General features: G+C 35.7%; 1 protein-coding gene across 16 annotated transcripts in view; it reads left to right on the forward strand.

Moving 5' to 3' along the window:
- The window catches only part of zfpm2a (zinc finger protein, FOG family member 2a), a 239909-nt gene that overhangs the window by 56573 nt on the left and 163565 nt on the right, over positions 1–19771 (forward strand). For 14 of the 16 annotated variants that reach the window (XM_058747492.1, XM_058747498.1, XM_058747493.1 and 11 more), the window contains 4 exons: positions 2788–2872; positions 7945–7985; positions 8087–8158; positions 11862–12000. In XM_058747492.1, the coding sequence (XP_058603475.1) occupies positions 7980–7985; positions 8087–8158; positions 11862–12000 (217 nt within the window). In that variant the 5' untranslated portion in view covers positions 2788–2872; positions 7945–7979. Of the gene's footprint in view, positions 1–2787; positions 2873–7944; positions 7986–8086; positions 8181–11861; positions 12001–19002; positions 19601–19771 lie in introns of those variants that run through there. The other 2 variants (XM_058747503.1, XM_058747504.1) reach the window with 2 other exon arrangements.

Here is a 19771-nt window from a genome sequence, read left to right on the forward strand (position 1 = left end):
ATTTAAATCGATATATATTTTTTATAATACATTTTTATAATTAGTTGCTGTATTATATATATTTGTAGCATTAATCTTCCTTAAAATAGGATTAATTGTCTTAATTTTCAGGTGAAATGTGTTTTGTGAAGTTCACCTATTCACCAAATATAAAGAACTCCTCTTTTCACAGACAAATAATCTATTTAGTGAAATAAAATAAATAAATACATCAGGCTGAAATTAAAAATAATAACAATAGTAACAAATTCTTAGGGCTATTACAAAATAATAACAACAACAATAATAATTTAATTAATTTAATTTAATTTAATAATAATAAATTATATAATAATGATAAATTAGTAAGAATATGAGAGAGAGAGAGTAGATTAATGGTCTATTTAGTGAAATAAAGTTGACAAAAATCACAAATTTGTAAAAATTATACATTTGTATAATACCCAGGTGTCAGGTACGTTTAAGTTTTTTTTATTTTTTTTATCAGTTACAATTTTCATCAGATTCTCATTAGTTTAATACTTTTATTTTATTTTATTTTTTATGTTTTATTTATTTATTTTGTAATTTATTTACAAAATGAGAGTTTAAGTGTTTAGATGTTAGATTTTAATATTCCTTAAAATTCAGAATGACTAATTTCCTTTGCATTAAAAAAAAAAGTATTATTTTTTTCTGTTGACTTTGGGGTGAAATGTTTTTTTAAGGTGGATCTATTAGCCTCACTGATAGACAGCAGTTCGTTAGGATAGACAAGAATAGATCTCGCACTGTCACTATTTCACCTGGTGTACCCCAAGGTTCTGTACTTGATCCACTTTTATTTCTCATTTATGTGCTGCCACTGGGTCAGATCATCAGGCGTCATGGTCTCAATTTTCATAGTTTCATAGCTGATGATATTCAAATCTATTTTACAGTTCAAACAAGCTCAGTTTGCCCACCCCCTTCTATTGTTTACTGTCTTCAAGAACTTAAAATCTGGATGTCAGATAACCTTTTACAACTAAATGCAGACAAAACTGAAATCCTGCTGGTTAGCCCTAAATCACAGAGCTCCTCCCAGCATGACATTTTCATGGATATCGATGGTGTCCAGATTAGGCCCTCAACAACTGTGCGAAATTTGGGAGTGTTGTTTGACTCTGCGCTATGCTTTGATTCACATAGATTGTTAAATCATGCTTTTACCAACTGCGAAATATTGTTTGTATACATCCCTCACTTAATTTTGGAGATGCTGAAACTATTATCCATGCTTTTATACCCTCCAGATTGGATTACTGCAACTCCTTATATAGCGGCTTACCTGCCAAAGTTATTAATCGTCTCCAAATGGTACAAAACTCTGCTGCTCGAGCCCTTACATTTAATAAAAAATCTGCACATATCACTCCCATCCTTCACCAACTTCACTGGCTTACGGTGGCCAAATATATTCAGTTCAAACTCTTAGTTTTAGTTTATAAGGCCCATCACGGCCTCGCACCTCAATTGATAGTTTTCACGTGACGTCACACCCTTATAGGAACGCCCACCTGGCGGGCAAAACGAAGCTTTGCTCCACTGACCGCCAGCTATTTTTACGCAGTTTGCATCAAGTAGTAATGTGGCAAAAACGCAGATATTAAAAGGCAAGATTCAATGTACACCTTATTGATGATGTATATTTTGTACAGGCAAGAGGATGAAGCCAGAATGTAAACGCAATGTGCAAAGTTTCACATTAAATGGCTTCCCATAGAAAACCATTAGAAGGAAAACACTGAACCGTTAAGCGGACTGCGTTCATATTCCGGCCTCATCTGCTTGCCTGTGTAAATTATGCATCATTAATGTAGTGATTACTGAATTTGATCTTTTAATATTACTGATTTAAATATATTAAGGCACTTTAATTGTTTTTACAACGTTTTGTCGCACTGTTTATGATTGAAATTTTGCCACGGGTGCTTAATATGGATTGCAAATGGCCAGAACTTGCATTTTGTTCAGAAATACCTTTGTTTTATTCATTTGAGAGTTGATCTAAATATTTGCGGCTGGGAAACAGATGATAAATTGACATGCTTGTGCTGCAGTATTGTGGATGTTTTGCCCTCCAAGTCTTCGAGCCAGTCACGTGACTGAAAACTATCAATACCTAGTCGAGTTAGTGCAACCATACGTTCCTGCACGGACTCTCAGATCTAGCAATGATAACTTGCTTGTTGTGCCCAAGTATAAACTCTCTACGGTGGGTGGTAGGGCTTTCAGTATTATAGGCCCTAAGCTATGGAATAAGCTGCCCCATAATATTCGTGCTGCCTCCTCTCTCCAGACCTTTAAGTCTCAACTTAAAACTCATCTATTCACTTTGCTCTCTAAATAACTCTTTTACCTCTCTGCTTCCACTTTTCTCAATTTCTGTCTGTATGACACATGACCATTTTCTTGACATTTTCAATGTTCATTATATGATTGCATGACCTCTTGTTAATTATATGTAGTTCCTTGTTGTCAACACTTGTTTGTCTGAATGTCCCCTCTGATTGTTTGGTGTATTTTGTTTGCCAATTGCTTGTATTATTTTGTAAAGTGACCTTGGGTTCTTGAAAGGCGCTATAAAAATAAAACATTATTATTATTATTATTATTATTATTATTATTATTATTATTATTATTATTATTATTATTATTATTATAATTATTATTATTATTGTGCCCTACTTTAAAATAGGACTAGAATGAACACAGTATTTATAAATGACATCCATTCACCTCCTCCCTTTGTCTCTTTTCCTCTAGTTCTGGATGGCATGAGGGTTGACGTGGCTGTGGTCCAAAATCATCGTGCCTGAGACCACACAGATGGGGATGAGATAAAACTTCTGTGAGTCGCTCTCTCTCTCACACACACACACACACACAATACGTGCTCAGTGGGGATGACTGGATAGGTTGTAAGCGTGTGATTGGTTGTTTGGAAGTTAGGGGCGGGGTTATTGAGCCACCTGTGGCAGTGACATCAGCACGACAGAGATCAGGGGCCCCGTAGTCTCCATCCCCCACATCCACCTCATGTCCTTTTATCTGTGATCATGTATCACCTGCAGCTACACGTCCAGCCGGAGGAGACAGATTTCATCTGTCATCTGCGAGTGGATCTCAATACCCAGAACTAAGTCTGTCCAGAAGTCCATGTCCAGCGGCCGGCCTGCCAGAGCTAATCTCACAGATGAAGCGTCTCCTTTTCTGCTCAGTCATGTACCTGTGTGGGAGGGGGAAAGAGACGAGGAGGCCTCGCAGTCAGATCCACCTCCTATTAGAACATGCGTCTGGGGTTAAAGGGATAGTTCACCCAAAAAATAAAAATTCTGTGATTATTTTACTCAACCTTAAGTCATTTTAAACCTGTATGACTGACTTTCTTAGGCAGAGAAGACTCTCTATTTGCAATTTTAGTTAATGGTTAATCAAGTGTTCAAGCTTCCAAAAAGACACACTGTAAAAAAAAAAAGTTGAGCCAACTTAAAATTTTAAGGCAACCAGCTTCAGAAGATTTTTGAGTTTTCTCAATTTGTCGTTTTAAGTTTATACAACAAAAATTTGAGAATCTCCCACAAAAACAAGTTGTGCAAACTCAAAAATCTGCTGAAGTTGGTTGCCTTAACATTTTTTTTTTTTTTTTTTACAGTATATCATAAAAGTGGTCCCACATTCCAAAATATAGGTTATTGATAAACTTTAAAGGAGTATTTCACCCCAAAACGTAAATGTACTCACCTTCAGGTCATCCAAGATGTAGATGAGTTTGTTTTTTCATTGGAACAGATTTGGAGAAATTTTGCATTACATCACTTGCTCACCAATGGATCCTTTGCAGTGAATGGGTGCCGTCAGAATGAGAGTCCAAACAGCTGATAAAAACATCACAATAATTCAAAAGTAAATCAGTAATTGTGACGTGATAAGCTGTGTGCTTGTAAGAATCATTTGAACTTTAACCTGTCTATGCTTTCTCCAGTGAAAAAGTTCATTCCCTGTTGTTCTCTCACATCAAAATCCAGCGATATATTTGTTTTGTTTTGGATTATTCTTGCTTGTAAACAGTTCTTGATCTGAATATTTCTTTTTTTTTTTTTTACTTTTGGATGGACGATGACTCATTTTAAATTAAAGAAATTTTAATGATACATTTGTTTATAATAAACAGCTTTTTGCTTCCCAAGACATTAATTGATCAATGTGGAGTCGATTCATTGAAAAAAATTGATTCAAAAGAATGACTCATTTAACATTCCAGAGACCTACTTCCCTCATGAACTCTCTTAAACATGCCAAGGGAAGCAAAGAAGCCATGATTTTGTGTGAATATTGCCTGTGAACAAGGATAAGTGAATAATTACTCCAAACACTTTTGGAGAGACTTAATTTGCGTAAACTTCATTAATATGAAATCAATTCTCATCAAATTCTTCCAAGACCAAGCAATCTGATCAGCAGTATCCACATTCATTTTATAGCTTCAGATGTTGTCTTACACTCTTAAAATAAAGGTTCTTTGTTGGCACTGATGGTTCCTTTTTCACTGAACAAAAGGTTATTTATAGTGAAAAATAGTTAGCTTTAGATTAGTAAAATGCTCTTCACACTAAGAAAAAATGGTTCTTTTAAGAAGTGTTCACTAAAATTTTCTTTAGGGATATTTTTAAGTGTCTATTTTTATGTATATAAGGGATTTTAGGTGCAAAACTTTAGACAAAGAAACTTGACCGTAAACTTTTACTTTTCCACGCAAACTATGAATAGAGTTTGGGCACTGCCACACAAACACTATACGTCATCTTAATATAGGGCTGCAGTTCGACATCTTTCATATAAACACACCCCCACACGACTGCATGCAAGCCTTGAGTTCATGTATCTCTGGTGTCAGGGGAGCGTGCTTTAATTAGAGAGACTAATCAGCGTTAACGTCTTCATATTGCAGACAGGAGACTGACACGTCTAAGACTCAGACTCGCTCTAAACTCATCTATAGTCATTGTGCTAACGTGCTTCGATGCAGTCGGAGATGCCCACCCACATATCTGCTAATTGCAGGTCTTTGCCCCTGAGCGTCCTCACAGACACAGAGACAACAGAAAAATTTGGTCGTTTTAGCTCTGCCGCTTAGAATGAAAAATTGATGACACTTTTGCCTCTTCCACCCTCCGGTGGCTTTGCAGAATGATCAGTCTTTTCCCTTTTCTTTATTTAGATTTTTGTGTTTATTTAAATATTTGTTCCTCCTAAGTTTTGGGTGAATATGCACCCAAATATATTATTACATCTAGATTTTTTTTTCTTTTTTTTAAGAGAATGTTTGGGGTGCATAAATCGCTGCCATGATGCTGAAATTTTGTTAGTGGTTGCTTTCAACAGAGTTTGGCATTAGCATGTTGCTAAACAAAGGTTTGCTAAAATAGTCCATTTTAATTAGATTAAAAAATGTTAAGTGATTTTTTATTTTTATTTTTTTTAATAAAAATATATTACCCATATATGAATATGTATTTTTCACTATTTTATCTATCTATCTATCTATCTATCTATCTATCTATCTATCTATCTATCTATCTGTCTATCTGTCTGTCTGTCTGTCTGTCTGTCTGTCTGTCTATCTATCTATCTATCTATCTATCTATCTATCTATCTATCTATCTATCTATCTATCTATCTATCTATCTATCTATCTATCTATCTATCTATCTATCATCTATCTGTCTGTCTGTCTGTCTGTCTGTCTGTCTGTCTGTCTGTCTATCTATCTATCTATCTATCTGTCTATCTATCATCTGTCGCCTGTCTGTCTGTCTGTCTGTCTATCTGTCTGTCTGTCTATCTATCTATCTATCTATCTATCTATCTATCTATCATCTGTCTGTCTGTCTGTCTGTCTGTCTATCTATCTATTTATCTATCTATCTATCTGTCTGTCTGTCTGTCTGACTTATCTATCTATCTATCTATCTATCTATCTATCTATCTATCTATCTATCTATCTATCTATCTATCTATCTATCTATCTATCTATCTATCAACTGTCGTCTGTCTGTCTGTCTGTCTGTCTGTCTGTCTATCTATCTATCTATCTATCTATCTATCTATCTATCTATCATCTATCTATCTATCTATCTATCTATCTATCTATCTATTTGGGTAAACTAGTTTGTTTGTTTGTTTGTTTATTTATTTAGATTGAACACTTCTATTTGATTTATTATTTTAGAACATTTTTCCAATTTCAAATCTATCCACTCAAACTATGAATAGAGTTATATCTATCTATCTATCTATCTATCTATCTATCTATCTATCTATCTATCTATCTATCTATCTATCTATCTATCTATCTATCTATCTATCTATCTATCTATCTATCTATCTATCTATCTGTGTCTGTCTGTCTGTCTGTCTGTCTGTCTGTCTGTCTGTCTGTCTGTCTGTCTGTCTGTCTGTCTGTCTGTCTGTCCGTCCGTCTGTCCAGAATTGAAAGATTTTTAAAAATGTTTGATTTTCATGTTTTGGTCCATTATGCACAAAACTAATCAGAAACTACCTATTATTAATCTTTGTGACACTGATAGGAGTCATTTTACACGCTCTTAGGTGAACCATCAAACTTTCAGTCACGGGGAACCAAGCAAAGCTTCATCACTTCATTTATTTTCTCATTTTATCAGACTCTGATGAATATTTTTGAATTGCTAAATGCCATTTCCACCCTGAAGCCTAAAAGCCGTAGGGTCGAAACAGACGCTTGTTTTTCCCTTCTGACTTTCCTGAGCAGCGGAAAGAGGTCTTCAGATAGTAGACAAGCAGAAAGCCATGAGCTGATGAGTGGAAATCCCTCTGCTTTCTAATTAATGGAGGTACACAGGGCCAGAGGATGAGGCGGATCAGGGAAATGACATCAGGAGAGAGATAGCATCACTCATTTCTCCGGTCCATTGTCGCCCCACGGGATCGGCTGAAATGAACCGCTCAAGCATTCGCCGATACATTTGAATGGTGGAGAAAAATTCATTGTCCAGTGGAGAGTTTTCGATAAGGATCTCATCCACTCTCTCTTTTCTATTCTGCCTCCACTTCTGCTCTTTGTCAGAGAGCGTCCCGATCAAAAAAACGGAATCGAGGCATCGGCAACAGGTGCGGTACATCCCTCAAAGCTGCAGGAATCTTGCAAATGAACTGAGGAGATTTGGTCTCGCCTGACCCTGGTTTCATTCATTCGCTGGTCTGTGTCAAAAGGGGCAGACATGAGGTGTTTCAGGAAGGTGGAAGAGGCACATCTTAGGCACATCTTAGCAGGCGAGAAAATTCATTGCAGTCAAAAAACGGAGATTTGCAGCCGGTGACTGAATAGTGTTGCTATACGAGAGTAAACACCAGTTAGATGAATGCAGATGAACTTAGATAAAGAAACACTGAAGAAACTGAAATTAGTGTTTTGGAAAGTAGTCTTAACACACAAGAGAGTTGAAAATGGTCAAAAAATAGTAATAAGGATTAGTGTGCATGACAGTGTGCTATTTTCCAAGACTTGTGTATTTCAATATATTCTAAAATGAGTTAAATTTTTTAGTTTGTTCCTCACAAAAAAAAAAAAAAGTTAGGAACATTTTTCACGGAAAACCCCCCTTTGCTGAAATTCTAACATGTCATTTGAATTAACATATCAATGGGAAAAAAGGCATGTGTTGCGCTGCTTTTATTGTAAGTAAACTTTTTTATGTAAAAAAATAAATCAATAACTACATCTACAGACAAATAGACACAAATATACATAAAGAAAATCTTTAATTCAATATTTAAAAATATTTAAATGATGCTAAAATTTGATGCTACCGACAATAAAAATTGTCTCAACAATGTCACGTGACTGATGTTGAATATGATTTCTTTTTTCTTCAAAAATAGTTTTGTGTCTCACAGAAAACTAACAGCATGGGAGGATGAGGGTGAGTAAATACTGAAAGAATTGTCCTTTTTTGGTGAACTATTCCTTTAAATGCATTTCTTTCAGCTTTACAGAATGTCTATTTTGTTCATTCTTTCACAGTGTTGCGCTCAACACCATTTGCAGAGAAGAAAGACATGGAGAAGAAACCACAAGCAAACTTCATCAGTTCTCGTATGTATCGCTAACATGCCAGGTGAATGAAATTTCAGACTTTTAGGCTTTTTTAGAACTATTGGGTCAAAGGAACTCACAAAGCATTGTGGGAATGCTTTGTTCCACCATTTAATTCAGTTGATTTGCTAAAATGTAAAAGTTTGGAAGGGTCATGGGCAAGAAATGTATTTGCAAGGAGTCTCTTTTGAAAGCTACTGGTGCTTGCTGGTGAAAGGACAGTGAGTGAAGTGTTGAAACTTCCATGATCCTTGCATTTGTAGTCGTAATAGTCATTCCGGCTCAAACGGCGGTTCTGATAGGACAACAAAACTGGAAACAGAGGTATCTTCAACAGAACGAAAGAAACACAGCAGAAATCAGGGTCTGTTTTGGATTAAGCTTCGCCACCTTATTCCTGTTCCTTGCAACACCAAACGGTATCGGGAACAAAGAGCTTTGCGAACGTTACTGCAAAATCCCAGTTTTCTAAACGCAAAAGTGGAAATGACCCATCATTCGGCATTATTCGCCATATCGCTTTAGCGAAAACACCGCCAAAGGTCCGCGTGTCAGAATCACACATGCTCTGTTGGGATTTGCGCAGCCTATCCATTGACGTTCCCTTCAAAGTTTCCCGTGATAAGTGAGAACTGAACGCAGCGGAGCAGATATTCCCTCCCCGCTTGCCTGCGGTAAATAAGCGGGTGTCACTGAGCTCCGCTAGCTTTGTCTTTCCTGGCTTTTAAATGATAATTTAAGTTTTCCTGGCTAAGTACTTCCATCCGTCCCAAGAGACCTCCATCCCCATGTAAGACGGTGTGTGTGTGTGTTTTTTTTTTTTTTTTTTTACATATATACCCCCACCTCAGCCCTTATACCCCTTGCTGATATTTAACGCATAACCACTCATAGTCTGCCTATGAGATATGAATATAATTGTATGTTAGTTTTTAATTACAGGAAGAATCTAACTTGTAAGACGATGAGCTGGAAGGTGCCACTGCATTGTTATATTTTTTCATCCTGGTTTTTCTGATTATGTGAGCTGGGCTCCTTTGCTAAGCGTTGATAAGCAGAATTTCCATGTTCCCTGCATAATTAATCCATCTCTGCCTGCCTTCCATGCCAACTCCTCCGTTATCGCCCGCACATGCCTGAATTGCAAAAGAATTCTCTCTTCAATTGGAACTTATTGATATTCCAAAAAACTGGAAATCCTTAAATTTTAAGCCACAGATTGTTAAATGGATTAATTTCGCGGCAATCTCAGGCATCTAACGCGGGAAGACAGGCAAGGCGAATCCAAAGTGTCTCCCGTTTGTGGACTTTTAGTCCCAAATGATAGGGTTTATTGGCATCTCCCCCACCCTCTGCTTCTCCTCCATAGTCAAAAATTACCATTCATTTGCATCGTATAAAACACTTTTATATGGTCTGAAATTCAGAGGAATGTCTTTCAATGCCTGTCGTTTGGCCGCCCGATAACAACTCCGGCCCCGCACATCTGGAGCCTTTTGATACTGGGTGAAAGGGACGCCTGAATATTTAATATTTTTATCTGTTTTTCATCGAAGGTTTCACTATTAAGGATGGCGGCGCTATTTGCATGGAGGCTGGCAGATGTAGATTCACTTCTCAGAGCTGTCTACACCCAACCTCTCTGTGAAAATATACACAGAGATGCGTTTTTCTTCTCTTTCTTGTCGCGCTGCTGCTTCTGCGGATATACTGACCAAAACCATCACGCCGCAAAACAACCTAGGAATAACTAGCACCAAATCCAAACGTTCTAGTCCAGATGTTTCAGATAAAACGGCATGCATCGGACAATTATATTAGGTCGCATTAGAATAAGGGTCTCTGATTAACTGGCAGCTCTGCTCAGAAATGTGATATTATGCGGTTATTGTTACATCTGTCATGGGCGCAAGTGCTCCCTGCAAGCATGTAATTAACCGCAACTGTTGTGGACTGTGCCCGGCCGTTTGTAATCTAATAATTATAGATTAATCAACTCGATATTCTGTGTATTTTCCTCCCTTGGCAGCCTTTAATGAAGGTATTGCAGAAATAGTGTGCAGCTGTATTTCAATGCAATTATTCTGTCAGAGCGAACAGCCAGTTCATATGCTGTTTGTGACTGATATCCACTGAATATTATCCTCGCAAACCTAAACGGAAGGGAAGACTGCAAATAAATCCCCTCGGGAGGATATTATGCTCAATGCTGAACATCATAATAGGATTTGGATAAAAATAAAGATGTTGATCATTTGGTTGTAAGATACAATAAAAATGATTTGGACTATATTATGTAAAAAAGCTCTAAAACACCAGTGATCTGCTGGTTATTCATTAAAAAAGATTCTCTCTAATGGTAAGGATGCATTTACAATTGCACTTACAATTGACTTCTTAAAAAAAGCAACTCTTTCAAACATTTAGTCCATGCAATACACACATTTACTTGATCATCCGCAATAAGAAGTCTTATAAGAAGTGGTGATTAAATATGTATTAAAAGTGCAGAACAATTGTTGTTGTCCTTGAAAACTGTCAGTTGTACGTAACTGTAAAAGATCGGGTTCTCTCTTAATGTGTCTACACGCTGTTTCACAAGCTGTACAGTGCTTAAATGTTGCAATATTTCACAGCTCTTGCTGTCATTTCTTTGAGCCTGCACTGTAAAAAACGTTTTGTCAGGTAACCTAAAATAATCCGCTTCATTTGGTAACATCTAAAATAACCAGTCAAAATCAGAAATGTTATTTAATATGATTGAATCAACCTGACAGCAACAAAAGTCATTTTATGGGTCAGAGCAGGTATAAATAACTCATTATGGTAACAATAACGCCTTTTTTACTTTTTATAGTACGTTTGAAGAGGTTATTAGATTAAAACTAATTCAATTTGCATTTTGTGTCATTTTCACTGCTTAGAAGGAAAAAAAGAGTTAAGAAAGATGGTTTGCATATAATAGTTGATCAGCATTGTCTGTCTGTGCATATTCAAGGCTTAGTGTTAAATATCACTTATTTTCTATTTTATTTTAATAGAATTTTATAGTTATGACAACAGGAACAAACTATGTTTAATGCAATGTTTGAGTTATTCTTAAAATTGGGGTAAATACTGATTAGTAGAACTGTTTCTACTTTAATTAATATAGTATTTCATTTAGAATACCTTTTGTGATTTTTATGATAATTATTATTTTTAATAATTTATATTAGCAAGATATAGATCATCCTAATAATCTTGATAAATTCCCTATAATTCTCTTTATTGTTTAAGTGCATATTTAACAAATATTCAAAAATCCAGAAATTTGAAATATTTCTGAAATATTACATTTATCATTGACTGATTGATTATTTAAGTTTCAGTGAAAATCTGACAGTGGGGTATATGAATGTATTAAATAGTGATAATATAAATAAAATCAATATTTGGGGGGGGAAAGGTGAAGCGAAATCAAACATTAAGGAATATAAATAAAAAATAATCATTTTAGAACATGGGTTGCATTAGCATTTGCAAAATGCACACAAAAAATCCCCCCCCCCATCCATTTTTTTTTTTGTGACTTTCCTCACAAAGTCAAGAAAAAAGGAACTAATTTCTTATTATTCTATCAATTTGTTTTATTTACTAAGTCCTCTGTCTCAGAATGTCAAATTATTTTTAACCTCTGTCTCTGTGTTTTACTTGTTTTCAGCTCCTAGACAGCAAAACACAAACTGAAGACGAGCTTCAAAATGGAGGGATGGAAATCAGCAGCGAAAAGAGGAGAGGACGAGTGCAGAGAAAACAAAGAAATGGAGGAAGAAGGGAAGAAAAAAGGCAGAGAGAAGAAGGTGTGGAGCAGAAGTGTGGAAGTGTGTTGCTGGGCAGAGGGCTGGCGCTGAACGCGGGTTTGGCAGGCGGGGTGGAGAAGCGGGCACGCTCACAGACATCTGTTGGCACGCTGCGGATGCTGGAGGGGGCACGGTGCCATGACCAGCGGGAACATGGCACACTGATAATGCTGTAGCTATACTCAGATACACACTGCGTCTCTATAGAACACCACACACACCAGCGCTAATGATAAAGTAATCTCACACTATCGACACGAGCGTTGCAGGACACACATGTTGCGGATCAAAATATCATAATTGGCAGCTTTCAGTTTTTAGTCTGGGCAAAATACTTTTTTATGAGAATCTAAGAGAAATTATTTTACACTCCTAAAAATAAAGGTTCTTCTTTGGCATTGAAGGTTCCATGAAGAACCTTTAACATACTTTCCACTGCATAAAAGATTCTTTATAGAGGAAAAAAGTTCTTTAGATTATTAAAATATTCTTCATGCTGGAAAAAAAAAAGGAACTGTTCACCGAAAGGTTCTTTGGGAAAAAATGTTCTTCTGTGGCATTCATTCGTAAAAATAAAAGGGTGTTTTCACAGTAATGCCATAGAATAGCCATTTTTTCTCAAAGAACATTTCAGTTATGGAAAATTGATCAATTCAAACAATATTCACAAGAAAATGTTTTGCTTGAAACATTTTGAGTAGACAAAGCAGGTAAAATTGAAATAAATTTCCAGTTTCTCTATGTGAGAATTAGAAGACAAAAAAATTACCACATCCTTCAAGGATTTTAAAGTTCAGCCATGTTTTGTTTTTTTCATGATATTATTATTATAAAATATTATATTTAAAATATTTAAAAAATTACATATAATATTTTAACAGACATTTAAAAAAAAAAATGATGGGAACATGAAAATGTAATTTAAATAAACATGTTTTTCTCAAACCTTTAACGTCCATGGAACCTTTCCATTTTACAAAAGGTTCTTTATAATGGAAAAAGATTGTTTATATTATTCAAATGTTCTTGACACTAAGAAAATATTTTGGGGGGGACAAAATGGTTCCTTTGTGGCATTCATTCTTAAACAATAAAGGTTCCAAAAGTGTTTTCACAGCAGTGCCACAGAAGAACCATTTTTAGTTCCTTGAAGAACCTTTCAGTGAACAGATCTTAAAAGGACCATTTTTTTTTAGTCTAAAGAACATTTTTAAAATCTAAAGAACATTTTTCTACTACAGTATAAGGAACCTTTTGTAGAATGGAAAGATTCCATTGATGTTAAAGTTTCGCTCAAGTACTGTAGTAGTGTAAAAAAGCTTCTTTAATAGTGTAATTTGATCATTACAAATGACTTTCTTTGGTGCAATCTGATCGATTCTGTCATAAAAGTCTTCAATAAAACCAGTCAATTTAGATGTCACCACATTTTTAGGGTACCTGACAACACATTTTTTATTCTGTGCGTCATTTCATAGCAGTTTTATTCCCGTATCTTCTGGCCTTTATTAATTTCATCATTATCAACACTAGACCTTCCATCTCTTTTCAAGCAGATGGACATGAATGCATGGCCTTGATGCTCGTCCACTCCTCCAGCTGTCTAACAGCGCCCACACACACAGTCACAGTCACCTCCTCTGGATAGCAGCCAGTCCCATAATGCCAGTTGGTGTGGCATCATACAGCAGAAAATCAGCCTTGCGACTTCAAGAGCCGCCGTTGATGCTGATGCTGAAGTTCAGACGGCAGTAAATCATATTTAAATGTGCTGGAGGCAGACGTGGATATATTTAGCTGCACACACACACAACTCGTTTACAGTGATTTTGCAACGTTAAAAGCAAAAACGTGCCATTGTTAGCGTTTTTCACTTGACTCGATCCATTATAAATGACTTTCATTAGCATAACCTGTGTAGTCAGGTTGATATTGTTGACTTCATTTAGAAGTTACCTCATTTTATTGACAGTGGACAAATATCGGCTTGATTTTCACCAGTGAAATACATATTTTGCTCTAAGTCTATGACTGTGCATTTTTCATCATCACAGCACAATCCCATATGTCTTCTAAATCCCTTCATTTAACGTTACCATTAAACTCTTCACTGTATGTGTGTTAAAGCAGCAGCGGCATGATCTCCACGCCACTGATTTCCCCTGCGATGAGAACAGCATCATGTTAATTATTTCAACCATCTGCTGCAGCCCGTGATGGAGGCGCCCTCCACCTCACACAGATTTGTACCTGTCAGTCAAATTGCGGGACCAACACGAGGCGCCGTGGCGGCGAGAATAAGATACAACGCATGCCAAGGTCCTGAGGGATCGAGCTGTGGTGTGAAATTAATCTGGGTTCACAATTTAGCTGGACTTTCTGAATTTACGCTCAAAGAAGCCTCAACATCTGGCTATTTTTGGAGTGTTTTGGCATGAGAAATGTCGAAAGCAGAACTTTCTTTCAGGAATTTCTGCAGCTCCTTTTGATTGAATGAGATGTTTCACGATACACATTTCTGTAAATTCATGAACACCCACCAAAAATGATGACACTTCCTGAAAGATGATGTAATTAAGTAACTGACCTTTGCTAGTTTCAGAGGGATTTCGAAAAATTTTTAGGATGAAAGCAATCTTGAAAATAAAGGCAAAATACAGGATCTTTTAAATTTCAAACATTTCAAATTTCAAGTTTAAAAAATAAAATAGAATAAAATAAAATAAAATAGTTACTTCCTAGAGGATGATGTCATTAATAAACTGGATTTTTGTGATCTTTAAAGAGATTCAGAAAAGAATGAAAGAAAGAAAGAACATCAGCTTTAAACAAACGTTAAAATACAGGGGGAGAAAAAGGAAAAAAAAAAATAAAATACAGGATCTTATGAATTTCGTTAACTTAGTTGTTAATACTAGCTGATGTTTGTGCTGCTGTTTTCCCTACCACCAAACATGTCACTTCCTGGAGGATGTTGTCTTTAGGAAACTGGCTTTTGTTAGTTTTTAAGAGATTTGAAAAAATAAATAAAAAGAAAGATAACCAGGATGAAAAAGAACCTGCAGAAACAGTGGAAAAAAAAGAAAGAAAGAAAGAAAGAAAGAAAGAAAGAAAGAAAGAAAGAAAAAAATAAGATCTTATACATTTTATTAACTTTCTATGATGCCACTTCCTGTGGAAGATGATGTCATTAAGAATCTGGCTTTTGTTAGTTTTAAAGGGATTTAAAAAAGAGAATGAAAAAAAGAAAATCAGGATCAATAGGATGTTTACAAACATGTATGTATATATATATATATATATATATATATATATTGATTATCAGTTTGAAAAATATTCATAGTAAAATGTTTTGTTTGTTTGAAACAAAAACATTTGGAATATATATAAAAATAAAAATGTTCTATGTAAAACAAAAAAAAAAAAAAAACATCCTTCTGCCATGTTTTTTATTGTGAGATTGTGTCAAAATATATGATTTCCATCTTTGAAAATTACATTTAATATTTTGTGAGTCACTACTTTTAATCAGGTAGTCAAACAGATTGATAACCTCAACCATAATTATATAATCTGATAAATCAGTCTAGAAATGTTATTGGTCTGATTGTAAATGGAAGCATTTAAGTTCAATACTGCACTTCTACAAAATGCAACTATAATTGATGACATGCATGCAGCAGTGGCTGTCTCTGTGTGCTTTGAATTTGGGATGAACAACACCTTAGCAATCATTATTATACAGCACATTATTATACAGTATTTCTCAGCCATATTTATTATCTGACCTGGTGTGCCTGGATTAATTTAATCTGCCCCTGAAACAAAATACAAGGTTAAATTAAGAAAGAGCAGCATTTCCTGATCACTGTGACTGATATTGTGTCACATTTATACACGCCGTCCTCCTGCAGTTATATCTCCTGCAGCAAAACACTTTGATTCAATTATTGATTGGTTAAAACAGCCTTTAATTCCTTGCATATGTGTGTACAGCTTTTCGAAGAAATGAAACATGTTTCCAAATGTAATCTAACCTTGAATGATATGAAAAGACAGCGCAGAAAGGACAGGGTGGCGCTGCACTTGCCTGGGGTCACTTAATTAATTTGGAGGTGCTCGTTAATACAAACCACACGCGCTGCCAATGACCTGCCACAGGAGCTCAAAGAGGGTCAGAGAAGTCATGCTCGGCCCTATTCAGAATTACACAAAACAACAGACTGTGACACCTGTGGCCTTCGAATTATACAATAGGAAGAAGCATATATGCAACATATTACTCTTATTTACAAGGGGTGCAGAGTTCAAGGGAACAGCTGTGAATGAATTGAGAATAATGTGCTTTTTAACATGGAAATGAATAGCTTTTTACGGAAGAGTCAGAATGAGTGTAGGCCCAGACTGTGAGCCTTAAGTTTTCTGGAAGTATCCTGCACAAACTGGGCATCTGTAGAAATTCGGAATTTTCTAAAACTGGCATGTTTTTATTGAGGAAAACAAATTATAATATTTTATCTATATTTACAAATCCTGATTTATATTTGGAGTGATGGATAAAATGATCACACATTCATTACAATAGGAAACAGGAGATGAGCTGTGAAAATATTGGATGAGAAAATGTATGTAACAATATAGAAAAAGATTCAGAAATGGTTGTTTAACAATTTATAAACCAGCATAAATACTATTCACTGAATCACCTGATATAAAATCAAGAGAGGCATGTATGGTATGCTGAAGTCTTACAAACACACAGCTTCATTTCACAAGATGCTAAATTATGGACTGGAGTGGTGTTGTGGATTACTTGTGGATTATTGTGATGTTTTTATCAGCTTTTTGGACTCTCATTCTGACGGCACCCATTCACTGCAGAGGATCCATTGGTGAGCAAGTGATGTAAACGATGTAAATTTCTCCAAATCTGTTCTGATGAAGAAAGGGTGAGTACATTTTCAGCAAATTTTCATTCATGGGTGAACTATTCCTTTAAAATCAACATGAAAAATCATTTTGTTTGTGATTTATGTGTTTTAATCTGTATTCAATGAGAAATTGCATGGTATTACATTACATTTACAAAATATTCACTTTTTTATTATTTGGAATAATATGCACAAAGAAGTCATGCATAAGACCAGGAACTTGTTTTAAGAAGGTAAAAAGGCTGTTTTGGTTTCATGTTGGCATGAGCCTCAGTGTGCCACTAATAGCAGCAAGTACAACTGGAAAAATAATGACTGCCTGCTATTGGTTCGGCCAAATATTTAGTTCCACCCCAAACTCAAGCCATTGGTTGAACAGGAAGGCTGCTCAAACAACAGAGCAATGTTTGAACGTGTCACAAAAATGACACAAAGCAGCTTTAATCTAGTTGTAGTTTATAGACAATGAACATGAGCTTTAAAACATTACACATACTAAGTGATACAAATTTGATATAGATTTTCACCATCATTTAGATCTGAAGCAGAACTAGAACTCAGCTGTGAATCGCTAACGTTATTCTCCTTCATGGCTGGAGCTCACAGCCCGCCAGCGCTGGAGCAGAGGACGCTGGGAAGAGCACACTTCTTGCCAGAGTGTAATGGCTGGTGAAAGCAGAAGCAAACTGCACAGAGGCAGATAAAGGTTTCCTCAAGGTGCAGCTCCGTTGACTAGTTAACCCCTTGAAATTATGCCGTAGTTTCAGACTCCGTTCCAAAGTCCCGGAATTGGGTTACAAGATAATTTCACAGGCGACTTGCTTGTCTTACTTGGCAGTTCAACTGGCTAATTGAAGAAGGCGATTTCCGGGCCCTGAAACTGTTTAAGAAATGATACTTCAAATTTGAGTAAAGGGATTTTCTGTGACGTGGAAGTTGCAGAATTTTTGAATATATATGAATGTATTTTTCACCAAATGCATGCTGAAAGTATCACACTGAAAGTCTTGAGTTAGTTGAAGATCACTTTTTAATTAAAACGTGCACTTTTTTCATTTGTGTTTGTTTTCAGGTGATTTCAGATTTAGGACTGAAAAAGTCAAAAGATTTATATATAAAGTATAAAAAGATTTCTAAAAATCCTCACCACGAAAGACGAAATTCATTTGAGCCATTTAACATATGTTCTTTTATATCTGCTTTTTAAAAACTTTTTTGATTGCTTTATTTCAAAATTCTGAATAGGACATATGCTCATAACTACATTTGTATAGCTGCTTTAGAGTTTTTTATTGGGCTCTTCAAATAAATTGAACTGCACTGAATCAATAACATTTTAAATTCATTCACAAACACACAGAAAAAATGTGCTATCAAAGAAGATTCACCCACACAGATCAAATGTGTTTTACTGATGCAAAGAAACTGCATATGAATCTACAATCAGTGGTCAAAATAAAAGAATTATAGAATTGTAACCTGTTAGTCAAAATGTCATTGTTTCTCTATTATTTTTAGACATCAAAGTATAAAACTATTAAATAATATATTATATGTTTAATATATATATTTTTTAAAACATTAGATTTGTATATTTGTCATAAACTCATCTATTTATGATTAAAAAATGAATTAAAATGTTTTGTAAATGCACACAATAGCAACTACATTTGTCAACAAAACTAATTTCAAGCATTTAAACATAATTCTTTACATTTTTTCAAGTTTATGAAAATCATAAATTAAGTCAAGTGTGTGACAATAAATCAGTAAACATCACGAAAAAGGGGTTTTCAGTTTTTGTCAGCTGAGACTCTATATAAATTGTTTATGATTACTTCAAGCACTACTCAATGATATTTAAAGTAATTGTAGCTAGTTTCAGTGGATGACTTTAAAGGAGTTGTTATCTGTCTTTTTAACTTCAACCACACCTGTTCCAAAAACCCCGCCCACCAAAGAATGCCAGCCAACCCGACTTCACCAAACCTGAACACAGATAATGATTGGCAGGTAATTTACGTTTTTGATTGGCTAAGAAAAACGCGAGCAGTTCTCCTCACTAGGGCTGTTGGTTTAACTTCTGAGGACACATATTTTGGTAATATCTGTGAGGTGATAGAAACGCTTTATACTCGATAAATTAAGTCATTAATAAATAAGTGAGTCTATTTTTATTCAGGATTTCATCTATCAAACCTTTTAAATAACTTTTATGCAAAAAGGCAAAAAAGAATGAACACATTTGGCCTGAGTGTAGCGCTTTTCGGAACAATAGTCCGCATGAACAGAGAAGTTTAACAGCATTATATGTGAGAGATTGTGTGTGTACGGCGACCGCGGTGGATCAAACTTCATGTTCAAACAAAAGCGCGAAACGCCTTCCCCTCCGCCGTCAGTCCGAGCGGACCGCAGCTCCGGGCACACACACACATATACACACACATTCACACACACACACACACTCACTCGTGCGCACGCACTGAGCGAGGGGGACGCGTGTGTGAGAGCAAGAGCCTGTGAATAATCCTCATTCCTTCTGCGACCCGTTCGGCTCTTGGATGATCCATAATAACCTCTCATAATAACCTATAATAATAATTAATAATCAATAATCATCCGGATCAACATGTCCCGCAGAAAGCAGAGCAACCCCCGGCAAATCAAGCGTAAGTTACTCTGTTTATTATTATTACTGTTATTTGTTTCAAAGCCAAGCGGAGTAAAGTTGGATGAAAGGGAGATGGAGAGAGATCAGTTTATGATGACAACTGATAGTAGCAGCAGGTGCAAATGTTCTTCTTTCAGCCCTTCTTTAAATCTTGGTTCGGTGTTTTTGT

The sequence above is a fragment of the Onychostoma macrolepis genome, chromosome 16 (genome assembly GCF_012432095.1).
Source record: "Onychostoma macrolepis isolate SWU-2019 chromosome 16, ASM1243209v1, whole genome shotgun sequence".
Lineage (NCBI taxonomy): Eukaryota > Metazoa > Chordata > Actinopteri > Cypriniformes > Cyprinidae > Onychostoma > Onychostoma macrolepis.